At 33.7% G+C, this 17306-nt stretch overlaps 3 protein-coding genes across 5 annotated transcripts; 1 reads left to right on the top strand and 2 right to left on the bottom strand.

Moving 5' to 3' along the window:
• Positions 1 to 283: 283 nt before the first annotated feature.
• LOC128175523 (uncharacterized) lies at positions 284 to 1142 on the bottom strand. The gene is made up of 2 exons (XM_052841218.1): positions 732 to 1142; positions 284 to 422 (listed from the first exon to the last, which is right to left on the bottom strand). Exons 1-2 carry the CDS (start codon positions 1072 to 1074, stop codon positions 418 to 420), a joined length of 348 nt encoding a protein of 115 aa, XP_052697178.1. The 5' UTR covers positions 1075 to 1142; the 3' UTR covers positions 284 to 417.
• A 491-nt stretch (positions 1143 to 1633) lies between these two features.
• On the bottom strand, positions 1634 to 2792 carry LOC128175524 (uncharacterized). The gene is made up of 2 exons (XM_052841219.1): positions 2410 to 2792; positions 1634 to 2036 (listed from the first exon to the last, which is right to left on the bottom strand). The coding sequence occupies exons 1-2, from the start codon at positions 2705 to 2707 to the stop codon at positions 2032 to 2034; spliced, it is 303 nt and encodes a 100-aa protein (XP_052697179.1). The 5' UTR covers positions 2708 to 2792; the 3' UTR covers positions 1634 to 2031.
• A 5856-nt stretch (positions 2793 to 8648) lies between these two features.
• Positions 8649 to 12594, top strand: LOC128175520 (E3 ubiquitin-protein ligase Trim36-like). 3 transcript variants are annotated; one of them, XM_052841213.1, is made up of 2 exons: positions 8649 to 8735; positions 9846 to 12594. In XM_052841213.1, the coding sequence occupies exon 2, from the start codon at positions 9863 to 9865 to the stop codon at positions 11450 to 11452; it is 1590 nt and encodes a 529-aa protein (XP_052697173.1). In that variant the 5' UTR covers positions 8649 to 8735; positions 9846 to 9862; the 3' UTR covers positions 11453 to 12594. The 3 variants fall into 3 exon arrangements, with proteins under 3 accessions (XP_052697173.1, XP_052697174.1, XP_052697175.1); XM_052841214.1 differs by having other exon boundaries at positions 8661 to 8740; XM_052841215.1 differs by lacking the exon at positions 8649 to 8735 and adding an exon at positions 9268 to 9433.
• Positions 12595 to 17306: the final 4712 nt, after the last annotated feature.

Genomic DNA, 17306 nt, shown 5'->3' with positions numbered 1-17306 from the left:
AGGGATTAAAAATATCCTTAATATGAATATATATTTCGAATTCATTACTGAATAAATGAAGGATGGTCCTCACGTGCAAATCTAAAGAGAAAGGAAGGTACAGTCCTGGAAATTTCTGACAAAATCAGTAAATAATTAAAAATTCACATAATAAAATTACCGAAAATAAGACTTAGAACCCTTCTGGCAAACAATATAATTATCACTTGAAGCCCCAGGAAAAAAAATATGGATCCGCAAATTGCATGTCTTCATCGATGTTTCTATCCACACGTATGATAAATTTCATCAATTACAATTTTTATTAAAGTCTATAATTCTACAACTTATTTTAAAACAATGTTCATATATACAATGTAGGCCTACGTACATGCCTTACGCCAACACCACTCCGAGGGCATAGAATTCTGTCATGGGCTACCCTGCCAAAAAAAGATGCCGGTATACCGGTATATGTATCTGAATTGGGCGTATTAGTATATATATTTTCTAAAGAACGAATTAAGAGGGCTGAATGTTTATGGCTAGTATATCAATTTCCTTAAAGATAAAGATTATATCTAAAATTTGGGACCGTAAATATATCTGATATATAGGTAATGTTTTGACCATAAAACCTTTAAATTCTTTAAAGATACACTGATATATAATAATGATTCCGTAACACACTATAATTAAATGGAGCTATGACAGACATGCAGGAATACCAATCTAATGGTAATGCAACTTACACCCAGCAGAAAAGTCTCTCTGTCGTCTGCGATCATGGAAACCAGAGTTGAAGTCTCCAGAATGGAAGTCTTCAAAGCCAGATCCGCCGCTGAAATCATTGTAATACGGGTCCTGCCATCCACCTGGAACCATGGGAACAGCGGGTCGTGCCGCCCGCGACAGCAGATGTTCGTTAATGGCGTCCTGTCTCCGGTTTCGTTGGACATGTTTACTCAGCGCCCATCCCGCCAGACCCCCCACCGCCAGGGTCAGTAACAAGTCGGAACTACTTTGCTGAGGAGACACTCTCGCTATTCCGAACAGGAATAAAGTGAGTACCACCGCAAGAGATAGTTTCAACATAGCGCGGACAACTGGGCAATGACCTCTATCCGAGGTGCTCTCTGTTCTGCTAAGTCAGAATTATATGTTCGAGATCTCCTTATACCAATGCATAGGTAACACATAAAGAATGTCAGATTATAGGTTTATTGTTGTTTGAGCGTTATAGGTGACAGGAGACACTTGTTCAAAATCATCCCGAGGCATTGACAGATCAATCATAGTACTCTAAGAAAACCCCACCGACTATCGCCCTAACAATAAGCTTTGTTTTATTTTTCTTTAAATAAAGAACCATATTATTGGCGATGCTCCATGCATTTCGTAGATTCACAATTTATATTTTCTTAGTGATCTATTATAGTTAAATTCTTATTTTATGAAAATCTTTATTTTCATGAAAACGCTACAATCTTTGTTAATTCGCGAGAACGTATTTAAGACTTCCATACAAAATTAACTAAGTAAACTCACATTTGAAGTCGTAAAATGCTTAATGCTTTGTATTAGTATCACAAAATTGTTTTAGAGAAAATGGATTTTACAATTAAGTAACAAAGTAAAAAAAAACATTATTCAATTCAATTTTTAAATTTTAATAATCATCACAAATAAAAATAAATACAGTCTATAAAAATGTCAATATATACAGTAAATGCCCATATATAAAATATTTAATAAAACACGCACAAAGTAGCTGTACATTATATAAATAACAAGATATATCACTCACAATATGGAAAAGAGTATTTCATGAAAATGTATGAGGTTATTTTTGCTTTTGGACGTAATGGGTCACGATTTGGTCCACTCTCTCTGTCCATCCATTCATCACTTTTCTTATTGCCAATAATGTGGCCGTGCATCTTAGTCACGTGATAAAGACCGCCACGCCATTCTGCTCATATTCACGAATTCCTTGGTCTTTATTGGCCGGATCGAATACTTGTGTGGACGTTGTTAAATTCTTTTTTAAATTTAAACTGCAAAACAAAAGAAATTTTCATTATGATTGTTTCATACTTTATTGAAAAATAATACATTCACCATCGAAGAGAGTTAACAAAAATCGGAAAAATCTTGATATTTGGGTATCCCCAAACAACACGAGAAGAGCCAAATCACGCGAACACATAGAAATAGCTGAGACATTGAATACGAATTTACATAAGTAGAAGAACTTAGTTTCTCAATATCAATGTTAACGAAATTTCAAACAATTTTTGCTTGTTTTTGTTAAGCATTTCAAATGTAACTTTAAACAAATAGTTATTGCTTAGCATACAAAAAAAATCAGTTCTCTTTTATATATTCTAGCAATTTAAAAGTTCTCACAAGAATAACGCGATAACTTACAGATTCCCCTTCTTCTGGATCCGTACCATGGTGCTCCCCCAAAACCACTACCAAAGCCTCCCCCAAAACGTCCTCCGTAATAAGGATCCCGGAAACCGCCGCCAAAAGAGCCCTGCAGAAGATAGTCATTGATGGCGTCCTGTCGTCTGTTTCTCTCCACGTGTCTGTTCAAAGCCCAGCCGGCGACTCCTCCAATGGCTAAAGTCGCCAACAAGTTCATGTTGTTGTTTGTTTGAGACGATACATGGTTAACTCCGAGAACGGAGAGAACAAAGACGAGAACCAGAGCCTTCCTCATTTTTGGTGTCAGTGTTTGCGCTGGAGCTTGTATTATGCTTTTTGGAGTTGGCCCTGATCTGGTGAGTATATATACAGTTTTATGATGACCAAAGCGGAACTATTTTTGTCAATCGACCATGTTATATTGGCCAGGACTGGACAGTTTTGTGACCCGAGAAGCAACCAATGTTCATTGAGGATAGGTAATCAAATGACCGTAAAGTGTGACGTCACCCTCGTGTGTCAAGGGAACGTGTGAGCATTACATTCAGTTGTGTAATGTCTTACACTAGCCGTAGTCTGATGCATCCAATACATATTTGATAGTCGCTGTTATAGATGACGTCATATCTATTCGATGTCAATTTTCACAAGGCTTTTGTCAATGTGCATGACGTATATTCTTTGTACTTTTTATGATAACTACTAGTCATTGGAGTTGATATGGAAAATAAAAAACAATGCAAAAGCACCGTGCAAGAATATTCAATGCATACGGTATTGAAGCATACGCGTAGGCGTCTGTCCATAAATTATATATATATATATAGAGAGAGAGAGAGAGAGAGAGAGAGAGAGAGAGAGAGAGAGAGATTTTTAAAGATTTTAATTTGTAATGCTATGGCCAGACGCAACCTTATCAACAATTTTGAAAATACAAAACACACACACAACAAAAACAAAGCTATAATCAGACTTTGACTTAAAGGTATTTTAAAACGACCCATTAATGGTTAGTATTTTTTTTATTCAATTATAAATCGCAGATTAATAGTAACTGTTTTATACATGTATGTATTACATTCATAGTTGATTTGGTATTATTGCTATTTTCTAAACGTTTAATGTGTGAATTATATAAGGGGGAGGGGTTGTTAATGTAAATTTTAAAAAAGTAATATTTTAATGACCAATATTTGCACTTATGATTTTCATCAATTAACAATTCCAATTATCAAAGTAAAGTATTCATTTGCTCTACATATAGTTTTATACATGTAATTCAAAAATCAGAATATTTATATACGTGACGGTTTAGCTGTTTCTTCATGTTTGATTTATGATTTTCTTAGATTTCTATTCTTTAACAGATTTTGTCTTGTTAAAAGGCCCCCAAAAACAATAAAATAAAAAATAAAAATAGAAATAAAGAAAAGCCCAAATTTATACATGTATGTGATCATCATTTGTGTTCCCCAAAAGTATATGTACTAAACCCGTCATAGCAAGTTATGCAAATTTTTTCTGCAATGATCGCTACCTTCATAACCCACATGAATCATCAAAGAAAGTATTTTGTTGTTTATATATATTTACATCTTTCTTTTAACAAATTATCAAAAGGATTGTAAAAAGTAAAGAGATTAACTATATTACTGTTAAAGTACATCAGTACGTTATAGATAAAATAAACAGTCAAATCATCTTCTATGGGAATTTGAGTCTGACATCATCAGGATTATTTTGTATCGTCTGTGAGGTCGATGAGGGTTTCGACCAATCGGTAAACGGGGCTTATAGATTTCTTTCCTGTTAGATTCTACATACATGTAGCTATGAATTACATGGAATTTCTTAAAGAAATAGAGGGAATCATACTCTGTGGACGTAAATTTATAGATGTAAGGACCATTTTTTATATATAAACATCATAATTTTACTGTACAAATATGATTTATTTGCTTAGAAGTATATGTGAAGATTTTTCATATTTTTGATTTTCATCCAAATTCTTTCAATTCAGAAATAGAAATCATGAATAAAGTTAACCAATTCCTGTCATTTTCCAGTCTTTTTGCATAAAAGAGCTTATTTTTTCATAAATCATTGATCATAGGCTTTAAAAACAAAGTACATGTACCGGAATTAACACAAAAGATAACTGAATAAAACTGTTCGTTCAAAGAGGCATCTTATATTTCACATTTGATAAAAATGCATATTCTTGACTAATTTTGATTGAGTTGCAGTTAAATATAACTTCAAAAGTACAAAATAAAAAACAAACCACTCTTATATACAAACAACACTTCGGTCGAATTTAAATCTAATCATATTCAAAGTCCTTTTTATCTTTTCGAAAAAGAAATATCCTGCATGCACATTATGCATTTATTTTCAAACATGTTAACATCTGTTAGTTAATGTATATATGCAGAATGTTTTATAGTCTTGATCTGTGATGTTAATATTTTGTTTGTGTATGTAAAAAAGACGAAGAAGTAATTATTGTTTTATCTATTTATTGATCACACACACAACACATTTATTCATGATTCAATACTTGTTTCATACATTCATACACTGCATTTCAAACAACAAACGTAACAACAAAACTTGGTAAACAAGAAATGCAGAATGGATCATTTACATAATATGTAAACCAACTTTTATTTCGATAAACTGGTTCGCAACGACCAATGTTCGCGACTAAGCCTTCTCCAGACCAATCTTGTCATGACAACCACACAACAACGAATGGTCCGCGGCGAGAAATATTCGCGACGACGATGCCCCCGCGAAAATTTCTCACACGAAAAGTTGGTTTACATATTCACTAGATGTCGATGTTGTTTCCTGTAGTCACTAGTCATTAAAAATTTATATATTTTTCAGATCACTTTTTGGTTTCACTTTTTTTAACGTAATCACAAAACATGGCATGATTCCATGAGAAAGGACCACACTGCATGCAGTTAGAAAGGTTTGTTGATCGAACTTGATTCTCGTTATTCTCCTCCTGTTTTCCCGCTTCTACCCTGTAAAGAAAACAAAATTCTGTTGAAGTACAACTCAAATGTAGTATATCTACATACATGAAGCTTTGAATTGGGATACTAGTATACAAAGACTGTTGAATACAGATGCTTTGTGTAAATTGTCTTTTTTACAGTGTTATTAAAAAATAGGCATTAACGTTAACTATAAATTCTGTATTTTGTAAAATAAGGTGCAGTAAATAAAAAGAAAAATATTTAATAGAAAACAAAACAAAACAAAAGAATTTTAAAAAATAGACATCACACCTTTTTAAAAATACTGTTAATCATAGTCTATAAAGTAATTTAGTTCATTGAAATCTGCGCGTACACTTTGTAACAATTTCAAGGGTAAAAAAATAAATGTACATCACTTTAGAGATTCGTAAATTAAAAAAAAGTATGAGAGAGAGAGAGAGAGAGAGAGAGAGAGAGAGAAACTTACAGAATCCTCGACCCATGGACCAAGGATTTCCCCAGTAGTAGGGCCGTGGGGCAAAAGACCGGTAGAGGAGATAGTCATTGAGTGCATCCTGTCGCCTATTTCTGTTTATGTAATTCCCCGCGGCCCACCCGGCTACCCCTCCCAGCGCCAAACCAGCCAACCAGTTGTTTCTCTGGCAGGTCACGTGGTTAATTCCCAGGATAGACAGCACCAAAACGAGGACTAGAATTTGTCTCATCTTTGCTGGTAGATGGAGAGAGAATGAATCGTACCGGTGTGCCGAATGTTTATATATGAAAACCCCGCGACCAAGCCGGAAATATGTGGAATAATTGTTTATTATTCTGCTTTAAGATCGAACGGTCCATAATGCATATAAATACGGCCATAGAATAGTCAGAATGACCAATATGTCATCTTTGTCAATAGTTGATGATCCGTTAAATGATGGTTTGCCACTAAGTTGATTCACCTGGGATTCCCCATTTATGTTTTCTTGGAGACACAATTGCATGGCAAATCATGATTTCATCTTCATATTATTTATAAATAATATCCTATTCATCAATATAAATTCTCGACAATGTATTAAATGCTTGTGCAACAACAATGGTTACGCGGGGGTGTTAAGGAAGCATATGGACACTTTAGCGTCTTATTTTGACTGTTATATTAAAAATCGTGAAATTAAATAAATATTTTGAATAAGATCAAAAACTTCGTATTATCCTTTAAAACAGATGTCCGTGCAATAAAATCGGGTAGTACATTACTGCCACATTGGTGCATTATCACGTGACAACTAAAAATAGCTTACGTATATTCCTTAACGTAAAATGTGATAGAACAACACTACCCCGCGGTTTCTAAAATAAAATAAACATACCAAGTGAAGGCAAATCATCTCAATTTAATCAAAACCGCTGCTAGAATTCTATGTTCTTCTTAATTAAATAGTTATTCATCCGGCTCTCGTAAAACGTTCCCAACTTTTATTAAGTTTGCACGGAAAACGGTATGTTCCATCAAAACAGCACAAAACATGGGATTCTAGCAGCACTTTTCAAATAAAGCATTGATCAAACTAACGATACGTATAAAATTTCAAGTTCAATATATACGGGGTAGTGTTGTTCTAGGCGGATTTTTATATCGTAAACAACGACAGAGGAAAGCCTGGCCGAGAAATAAAAGCAAATTTACATACCTTTTAGCGAATGATTGATAAAACTTACTTCTTTCCCAGTATTCTTATGTTCAATTCTCAATAAATCACACCACAATACTTTATTAGAGTTCTTAGATTAGTTATATTTTGACTCTGTTTACAATGCTTTCCGATCAAATTCACACGACATTCAACTTTTAGTCATGACGTCATCAATGTGTAAATCTACGTAATACAAACTAATTTCGGAAAAAAATTGTCATCAGTATTCTTTATTAGTTTTTGGTCTACGTTTCGTTGCTTAGATATTTGAATATGTACATAATTAGTAAGATTTGTGATTTCACGGAATAACATGTAACTCAGATTCCATATGCTTCCTTAACACCCCTGCGTATTTTCCATTTTGAGTTAACCACTGACTACTCAAAGATTTTGTTCCTGTTTAAAAAAACCCCCAGAAATCATAGTAATTATCTTAACATATATGTATCGAATATATCGATCCACCTATTGAGTAGCTCTTTTTAAAATTTTCACCCACAACTAGATCATTTTGTATTGTTTTCTAAAACTAATTTTTATGCACAAAAATGACATTTAAAATTCAGACTAGGGACAGATTTTATGGATATTGTTATGAGAAAATGACGGGGCGGTTTTACTAACGGTCTATCATGTCTGACAGAGAGCCACTAATTATGGTTTTGTCATAAACCCCCACTATATCTTTGGGGTTTTCCTTATTTCTATTCTTTGAAAGGGCGATATTATATCTATTCAATGCATCAAAATTATTGTAGACTTTGTTCGATTTATTGCTACATTAATGAAAATAATTGACGTTGTTGTTTAGCAAAGTCTTATATAAGTTCTTTATTACTTGAGGTAATCGTGTAATTCTCATAGGTTTTAGTTGAACTTGAAGCAAAGGTTAAAAGTTACTAGTAATTAGTAGTTCAAGATCCAAATATGCGAATAATGTAATCCTACCCTATCAGTCAAGGGAATGAACAATACTTTGAGCTATGTGTTTACTACATGCATCCTAAAAATCTAAGAAAAATGCCCTAATATAAATGTCGTAAATATGCCATTGGATTTTGAAGACAACACCCCCCCCTCCCCCTCCCCGATTTTTCAAAAATATTTTCTCAAAAAAAATTTGTGTGTTCCGGACCAAAATGTCGAGTTACTTAAAATGTTGGTAATTTGTTTGACACAACCGATTCATTAAAAACAAAAAAATGTTCAGGAGTCACATCCCTTGACTAACAATAGCAATAACTTTGATCAAATCAGCTTTACGGTATCAAAACAAATTATATTATAAAGATATTTTAAAAAACAAAGCTCCTTTTGTTGTTTCAGTTTAAGAGAAGAAGACTTTTCACGATTTTTAATTATTTTACTTTATTATTATGGTTGTGCTTATTATACCGGTATGAATATATCTATGCAATGTAATTGATTATCGCTCAGGTCCTCTCAAATTTTATGTGTGTACATGAGTGTGTGTGTGTGAGAGAGAAAAGTGGTTTGACCAACAAAGCCCGAATGGTGCGATAAGTGTGTCACGACCATTGACAAACCGAAAGTTGGGTTTTCCCCGTAATTTTTGTAAGAAACTGATTCCCGTTAACGGTTTACTTTGGAATTGATGTGCATTATTTGTGTAAGGTATTTGCTTGTCTAGATTATTACAGTACATGAATATATCGTTTTGATAAGAAAAAAATGTTATGCTAATGGCCTATGCATGGTATACAGGCATTTTTACCATTGGCAAGAGTATTGTGTGATATTAAATTGATAAAATCACAGGCCTCTAAATTTCTGTCAATATGCCGTTAAATGTTTGGGGACCAATATATGTATACCCTATCTATATATAGATACACCTGGTGTATTTATAAAATAAATATAATATATAATATAGATAGGGTATACATATACATGTATCTGTTCCCAAATATTTAACGGCTTATTGATAGAAATTCAAAGGCCTGTGTTAAAATGAACATTTACCTACGATATTCATACATCAAACGCGACTGTTGTTGTTAGCAATTATAAAAGAAAATTAAGAGCATTTCGGATTTTCATTTTGTAACAAGACATGACGTGTTTGCACCTGGGTGCTCATGTATTAGCTGTAACCTTTGTCCTACTGACACCTTGCTATCTTATTCAAGGTATCGAAGGCATGGTAGACTAGCTAAATACTTTGTAAAATGTTAATCTTGGACATCGTGTGAATAAAATACAGTTTATTTGTTAATCATGAACAAACGAAGGGGATATCATTTGTACAGCAATCATGTTTATTAATTATTACAAGGGCATTGGTGAGGAAACTATATCGATGTTAAGGTAATAAATAGGAGTTATCTCCCTTACACCATTAAATCTCTCTCTCTCTCTCTCTCTCTCTCTCTCTCTCTCTCTCTCTCTCTCTCTCTCTCTCTCTCAACAATTCCAGTTCAGTCGACCCTTCTTGACATTAATTCTTAAATGTAAATGATTTTTAAGGTCTAAAATTTCCTATGTGCAGCCAATACATTTTTTTTCAGTGTCTCTGGAAATATACTAAAATTTCATGTAAAACGAATATTTATTTGGAAAATATTATTTTAAAAAAATATACAGGTAGTTTAACGAATATAGATTTAATGTGAATATAACGATTCGATAGCTGATAATCATCCTTCTCCGACTATGAAATAATTAATTTAAAAAGAAATACAACGTGTGGGATTTTAAAATAATTTTTCATTTTTTACAGGGTGCACAAAGGCTTTCATGATGGCATCTAGAGACGAAGCCCAGCATTTTGTGGAATGTGATCTTTGTCAGCAACCAGTCTCGTTTTTCTGCAGACGATGCGGGGTCAATCTCTGTGACCCCTGTGTCCCCATACATCTACGCGTAAAATCTAAAAACGGCCACGACATTGTAGATTACACAAGCAAAGATGATGACGACAAATGCCACTGTGATTCCCATCCCCAAAACGATTGTTCCGCGTACTGTAAAACTTGTGATGCTCCGATATGCATGCTTTGCGTTTCTATCAAACACAAATCGCACGAAATGTCCGAGCTGTCCGATAAAATTGAAGAACTGTTAAAAATCATTGCGAAGGAAAATGATCAACTTCAGTCATCCAAACATGAATTAGAAAGAATTCTGGACCATACGATGAAGATGTTGTCCTCGATACCCTCAATTTACAAACAGAGGAAAGATGAAGTTACAGCACGGGGAGAAGAGTGGCACAAACAGATCGAGGAGACCGTGAAGAAACTTCACCAGGAACTGGATGACATGCGAAAGGAACACGAGGCTGTACTACAGAAACAAAAAAAAGAGTTTGAAGAAAAGATCGGAAAAGTGAATGAAATGAACGCGAAAACAACAAAATTACAAAAATCAAAGAACGTTACAGAATTAAAGACTTTTGTACCAGTGATTGAGAAACAAACGAATTTTAGTGAGGTCTCGCAGTATTCGTTTCCGAAATCCTTTGAACGTAAAATAGATGAATATTTGGAAATCAAATTAAAGGAAAAGGAATCATCGAATAGAAAAATACTAGATGTACCGACAGTTACTTCTGTTATAGACACTGGGTTCCCTGCTAATGAAGAGACGAATAATCGTCTGTATGGCATGGCCGTTACTGACGATAACAAAGTGTGGATGGGAGGAGCAAGCAAAGAACTGAAGTTGTTTGATCTCCAGGGACACCTCCACCACACCGTCAGCATTACTACCCACGGCATGTTCTTATGTATGTACAACAAACATGTAGTGTACACAACAAATAAAGGCGTGAAAACGATATCTGACACCGACACTGTGGTGACGATGTTCACTACCGGGGACTGGTGGCCACGTGGCGCCACAAGCGCAGCGTCCGGTGATTTACTGGTCTGTCTCCGTAAAGACGATCAGTACAAAGTCGTCCGATACAGCAGTACCGGTACCGTGCTCCAGGAAATCCAGTACGACTCGCAGTGTCAACCTCTGTACAAACAGGCGGTTTACATCACTGAGAATGTCAACGGGGACATCATTGTAACTGACTGGGAGAAAAAAGCAGTCATTGCTGTCGATAGATTGGGCATATTTCGGTACTCGTACTCGGGGAAGGACAGTGATTTTAGAGCTTTATCAGTCGCCACTGATTCTGTCGGCCACGTCATCGTTACAGGTGGTGTTGGTAAAAAGATTTCCATGCTGGACAGAGACGGACGATTCCTGAGATACATCATTCCTGAAGGAGGAATAAAAGATCCACGGGGCGTGTGTGTCCTTGGTGACGGTGAGATGATGGTGGGAGAGTGTCTGACCGGAATCGCCAAAAGAATCAAATACCTCGAAGAATAAAGACACAAGTTTATTTATCAATCTGTTATGATAGTGAGGGTATTGCACATTCAAATAAAAATTAAAAGGGTACAGTGAAAGAAAATGACAATGAATAAACCATGATCAGCTGACTGTAAAATGTAAAAATGTACACACTGTCTGTATTCGGTTTTTTGTTTTTGTCTTAACCATCTGTTTGTCATTGATTGTCTATTTTATTTTCTGAAAACTATATAGTTCTACTGCGATTCTTTTTACTTTTCTACAATAGAGTTATTAGTTAGGTTTTCATATATGTACAGATGTAGACTGTAAATAGCGGGAATAAAAAAGTAGATAAATTTGTATACAGATTCTTTTGAATAAACTTCCATTATAATTTCGTTTGATATTTTAAATGCAAAAATTATTTTTTTACGTAATATCATTCATAGAAAATATTATATGGTCTCATGCTCACTGACATCGGTTATGGTTTTGGCACACATCGATGATATTGATCGGACAATCAATTAAGATGACATGTACATGAATTTGATTTAATGGACTATACAAGAATGGTTCGGTGCCTTCAGTACACATATAGTTTATTTTTTAAAAGGAGAGGAAAGCCAGAAATATATATAAAAACTGGGAGGGGGATACTTAACGGTAAAAAACGACTGGAGGTTGCTACTGCACTCATTTCTATATGATTTGCCAGTTAGGAACAAACGTTTAATATGTATATAATACAATTGGTTGAGTATTTAATTGTAGTCTACTCTTAGACTGTCTATTTTGGTACAATTTATTTTTTCCAAAGTTTGGAAAAACAGCTGGTAAAACTTTATTTGAACAATATGGTGGTATACATGTTCAAAAGACTGTTTTGCAAAACCAGCTGGTCAGTTTTTATAAACTGTGTTTCTTGTTTATAAAATATATAACTCCTTTACAAATGTTAAAAAATAGTATATAAACAGTATAATTTTTGAGAAATTTCCCACGATATGCAATTTTGAGATTTTTTTTGGGGAAGATTGTGCGAAGCTTAAGGTTCTTGTAAAAAAATATTTTCTGTAGATAACTAATTATTATAACCCTTTTTGATTTCATGATTATCATTTTGATTATATCTTAACATGATGTATTTTGGTTCATAATTCAATAAATCATGTGACCATTCTTCGTTGTGTTAAAATGAAAAAAAAGATTTCCACGTGCCCATGGGCAAGTACAATAACTGACTGGGAAGTTTAGTTTCAAAATTCACATCCTCAATCCAAATACCTTATAGATAGCTAAGAGGAAATCGTCTAATCGTTCAATACATTTTATTAATCAATCTTGAATGGATGGATGTTCTATATTTTTTTCTATAAAAACCAGATTGCTTAACAATCTAACCTTAATTGAAAAATTATAATTCATAAGGGCCAGTTTTACTGTATCCTTGAGAATTTGGGGTTATGGAAAGATTGATATTATTGAACGTGTGCATATTATGGTGCTTAACCAGTACGAACCTTTAATTATTTTCTTATATATGATTTAATATCCTCTTTGAGTCAATATGTCACTTTAAATCACGTGCTGAAAATAAAGAGCAGTCGCTAATGTAGATGCATGGTCTACTATGAAAGTGGACTTTTTCATCTGATCGATAAAACAATTTTCACTATTTTTTGTGGGGGTAGAGGTGGGGGGGGGGATGCGGTGGAGGGGGCGGCAAACTTAATCATTGTAGTTTAAAATCCAAATTCTCCCAATGTATGCGTTATAGAGTCCAGCCCTATAAGTCGATGGGTCTGTCAATACTTTGAGCGTCGTGTTGTTTTCCCCTCCCCTAAAAATCTAAGAGAAAGGGATTCAATATACATGTAGTAAAGATGGTTGACGACCACCCCCACCCCGCTCCAATTTCTTTCTCCCAGATTGATTTTCATTGAAAGCAAAATTTTGCATGTTCCTGACAAAATTGTCAAGTCAAGTAAAAATTGATTTTGATTTTTAGTCATTTATTTGAATGTTATTTATTTGGCAAAATTGGTTGAAATAATCAGTTGTGAGAGTTTAATGCTTTTTGAGACATGCATTGTCTTTAAACATTGAAAATATTCAAATGTTGTATATAATTAATTTCATAGAGAAAAAAACCAAAAGAAAACTAAACTTTCATGCACCTGAATCGCATTCAAGCACGTTTGCAGGACTTCAAATACAAGTATATTTCAATCTGCAGTATTCTTCTAAATATAATTAACTTTTAGCGTGTATTTGATTATTGCACACACACACACACACACACACACACACACACACACACACACACACACAAAAGAAAGATCTTTTTTCAAACGTGTAAATTTATAAATTTTATTGTAACAAGTAATCAAAGAAACATGTGCTGGTAGTGAAAAATTCTGATGAATCTGATAACGAATAAGCATCGGGTATGTAGGATATTCACACAACTTCATGATACATGATATAATAACAGAAATCGACACAATAAAAACAAAAATTTTAAAACTATATGAACACAAATAAATATATTATAGGTCATGATACATGCTATAATATAATGATAGATATGGACACAATATATACACATATTTTTATAACTACGATATATTATAACACAAATATGTTATGGGTCATGATACATGATATAATATAATAATAGATATAGACAATGTATGTACAGTACACATATAAAGTGACGGTTGAAACTATAGTAATACTTTCCCTCTAAATAAGTTTATTCTTTTTACCGATCAGACTACTTAAACGACCGACTTACTTTATTATTCTAGGCAACTATTAATGTACAATATACATACTAGTATTTTGAGCACTATAACTAAGACTAACACTATTCATATATTAAATAAACTAAATTGCAGATCAGTTTTTTTTTTAAACTAGTCTATCACAGGACTTCTAAAGCATGGTAGCTGTTGGCACATAAGAGTATATCCCCTCACACTTCTAATAAGAAAAGAGTGAACCTTTTCTAAAATCTAGAGTTTTTCCTTGATTTGATGCGTTTGGTAATGCATAGAAAGTGAAGTCCTTTCGGATTGTCGTCTACCCTGAAAAACAGAAAAATATATCAAAATAAAATCCAGAAAAAACTCAATTTTTTTAATTTTATTTATTTTATTAAAATGTTACTGTAAAATTGGTGAACAAAATAGTTTGTTTAGAACTGATTTTGTTGTTTTAGTATATAGAGAAATCAACTTACAATCATGCGATCTCCCGTAGCCGAATTGTCTTTGGTGCCCAGAAGATGGTCTACCGAAACCGCCTGGCAGACCGACACCGAATCTTGGGTCCGGAATTCCTACAGACCGGGCCAGGAAAGCATCATTGATGGCGTCCTGTCGTCTGTTTCTCAGGATCACGTTGTTGATCCCCCATCCAGCCAGTCCGCCGACGAGCAAGGATCCGAGGATATTCGAGTTGCTGTTCTGAGCAGAAACGTTGCTAAGTCCCAAAAGGGACAGAACAAGGACTATTGTAAGAGATGTCTTCATCTTGTCTTAAAGAATAGAACTTGTGCTTTAAAATAAGGATCACTGGCTTTATATAGGGTGTTTCGCTTTGATATGGGATTTACCTTCACGTTTTCTTTCATTAATCATGATTGCTTGTTACGTCATTAAAAGGACTACGTAATTTGCTCAGCTTGATTGGTCAATAAAAAATACCCCTAACGCCGGCCACTGAGTCAAAATTTGACACTGATAGAGCCATGAGCCTTTGGATATTTTTCCTTTCCGGTTGGTGCGTCATTCGTTGATTAGAGTGGTCAAAACAGTTATAATTTGTCAGGTTACGTGTAAGTTATTAAACATGGTGTAAAACTGTCACGTTAATTATATGTACGGCCTATGGACGTCATGCACCTTGTTATGTAACATGGGAGTTTATGCAAACTGGAACATTCACTATGCATGTGACCATGAAAGTTGAATGGTTTTTGATGCCGAGTTTACTTACAGAGATTTGATAAAACAGAAGGGTATTAGCGTTGTAAGCAGAAACTAATGTCTTTTGTAGTGATGCATTAATGTGTGAAAAATTTTTAACTTGTTATTTTATCTATTAGTTGTTAAATGCCCGGAGAAAATTATAATTATTAGTATTAAAAAATCGTATTGTGTTCATTAATTTTCATCACAGACACTTGAACTTGACAGGAACTATGCAGGTCATTATGTGACACAAGCAAAAAATCATTTGAAAATTGTATGTCTGAAACCTTTGTTTACCTTAAATTTATCATTCTGTAATAGCTTCTGGTCAGTGAAGGGAATTTATTTTGGGCATTTGTAGATTTTAATTATTTATTTAAGTATAAATACGATGTGAAGGATTAGGCTTGGTATAAACTATTCAGGAGTGGATTAAAGAGTAAATATTAACCATGCATACAAAATGTCAAAGATATAAAATTTTTAATTTTTTTTTAAATGGTATCATACTTTCTTGTTAACTGTTATATTGTAAACGACAAGGAGAACATTTACTCCATTTCTGTTTTCCCTGTTAAGATATATTAACGGCATAGAGAGATTTTCTATTCAAAAGAAATGTCTTTCTATATGTACACTTGATTGGGAATGAAAGAAAAACTTTATTTGTGCATAAAAATCTTTATCTTGATGTTATTTAAGCAACGTCTGCAAACGATCTACATTTTGCTTTGAACGAATTTAATAGATACTGTGAAAAATAGAAATTCACTGTGAGTTTTGATAAAACAGCATTTGTAATATTTTGTAAAGGTAGATAAACCCAGATATGTTTTACACTCACAATGTGGTTGATCAGTTCACATAATTAAGGATTTTCATTATCTTGCAGTCTTTTTTCTCGAACAGCTCATTTTGTGAATCTAAAAAGCTTTAGTGAACAACACAACAATCTAAACCTTTTTGATAAATTTAAAGTGCCAGTTTTGTTGTATGCGTAAGAATTTTGTGGGTATTAAATTATTGATATTATTGAACGTGTTCATAATGGTACTTAAAGGAACATGGCGACCCACAAAGCCATGACACAGCTGATATCCGTTGTTATAATTTTTTACAATGTAAAATTTTTTTTTGAGTTACTATGTCACTTTTATTCACATGCTTGATTTGAACAACAGTATGCCAATTCAGATGCATGTTTTTTACTCATGTTTTTTTTTCTTAATTTTACTCAAATGCATTCGTTTTTGGTGCCAACGTTTGTGAATATATTTCAATGAAAATATATGGAAATTCCTCGTATGCTTATGAATGCGTTCAATAATCTGGTCAAAGACACCAATTAATTTATTTCGTATTTCTTGAATATTTCTTTTTTATTACTGTCCTTCAAAAGAATTTACAAGTCCAAGTGTGACAATAATAAAACTATTATACCGGTGGCGGTACATGTATTAAATTATGATAGAATAAACTCAGTTTTTGACCAAATTGCAAAAACAACTGAAGATACATACATTTACTCCAAACATGATATACTCTCTAATTGTAACGTAACGAACAGATTTTATGAACACCCATAAGGTAAACATTCAGATTGTTTTGCATTTAAAAATTATAAGGCAAATATTTTACTTCTTCGACAGAAGGCGAACTTAAAATATATTCTCATACATAACTGTTTTTCAAACTCAAAGGTAGCATTAATAACAAGCAATACATGTCACTTCTAAGTTATCGTGTTTATAGGAAACTGAAAGCCCTGCTCTTGCTTGCAGTTGGGATGTTTTCATGGTTCAGCGGTGAATATCTACTATATTGAGGTAGTGAATTGGTGCAGCAAGGTATAAAGGGATGACAACGATGTTGTATGTTATCTTATCTCGTGCAGATAATAAATGTAC

This window comes from Crassostrea angulata, chromosome 3 (assembly GCF_025612915.1).
Source record: "Crassostrea angulata isolate pt1a10 chromosome 3, ASM2561291v2, whole genome shotgun sequence".
NCBI lineage: Eukaryota > Metazoa > Mollusca > Bivalvia > Ostreida > Ostreidae > Magallana > Magallana angulata.
Note: the sequence above shows the minus strand (reverse complement) of the source record. Positions and strands in the feature narration are given on the sequence as shown.

What these genes read in the sequence shown, in the direction of transcription:
- LOC128175524 (XM_052841219.1), bottom strand. Translation starts at nt 2,707, where the DNA reads ATGAGGAAGGCTCTGGTTCTCGTCTTTGTTCTCTCCGTTCTCGGAGTT.
- LOC128175523 (XM_052841218.1), bottom strand. Translation starts at nt 1,074, where the DNA reads ATGTTGAAACTATCTCTTGCGGTGGTACTCACTTTATTCCTGTTCGGA.
- LOC128175520 (XM_052841213.1), top strand. Translation starts at nt 9,863, where the DNA reads ATGATGGCATCTAGAGACGAAGCCCAGCATTTTGTGGAATGTGATCTT.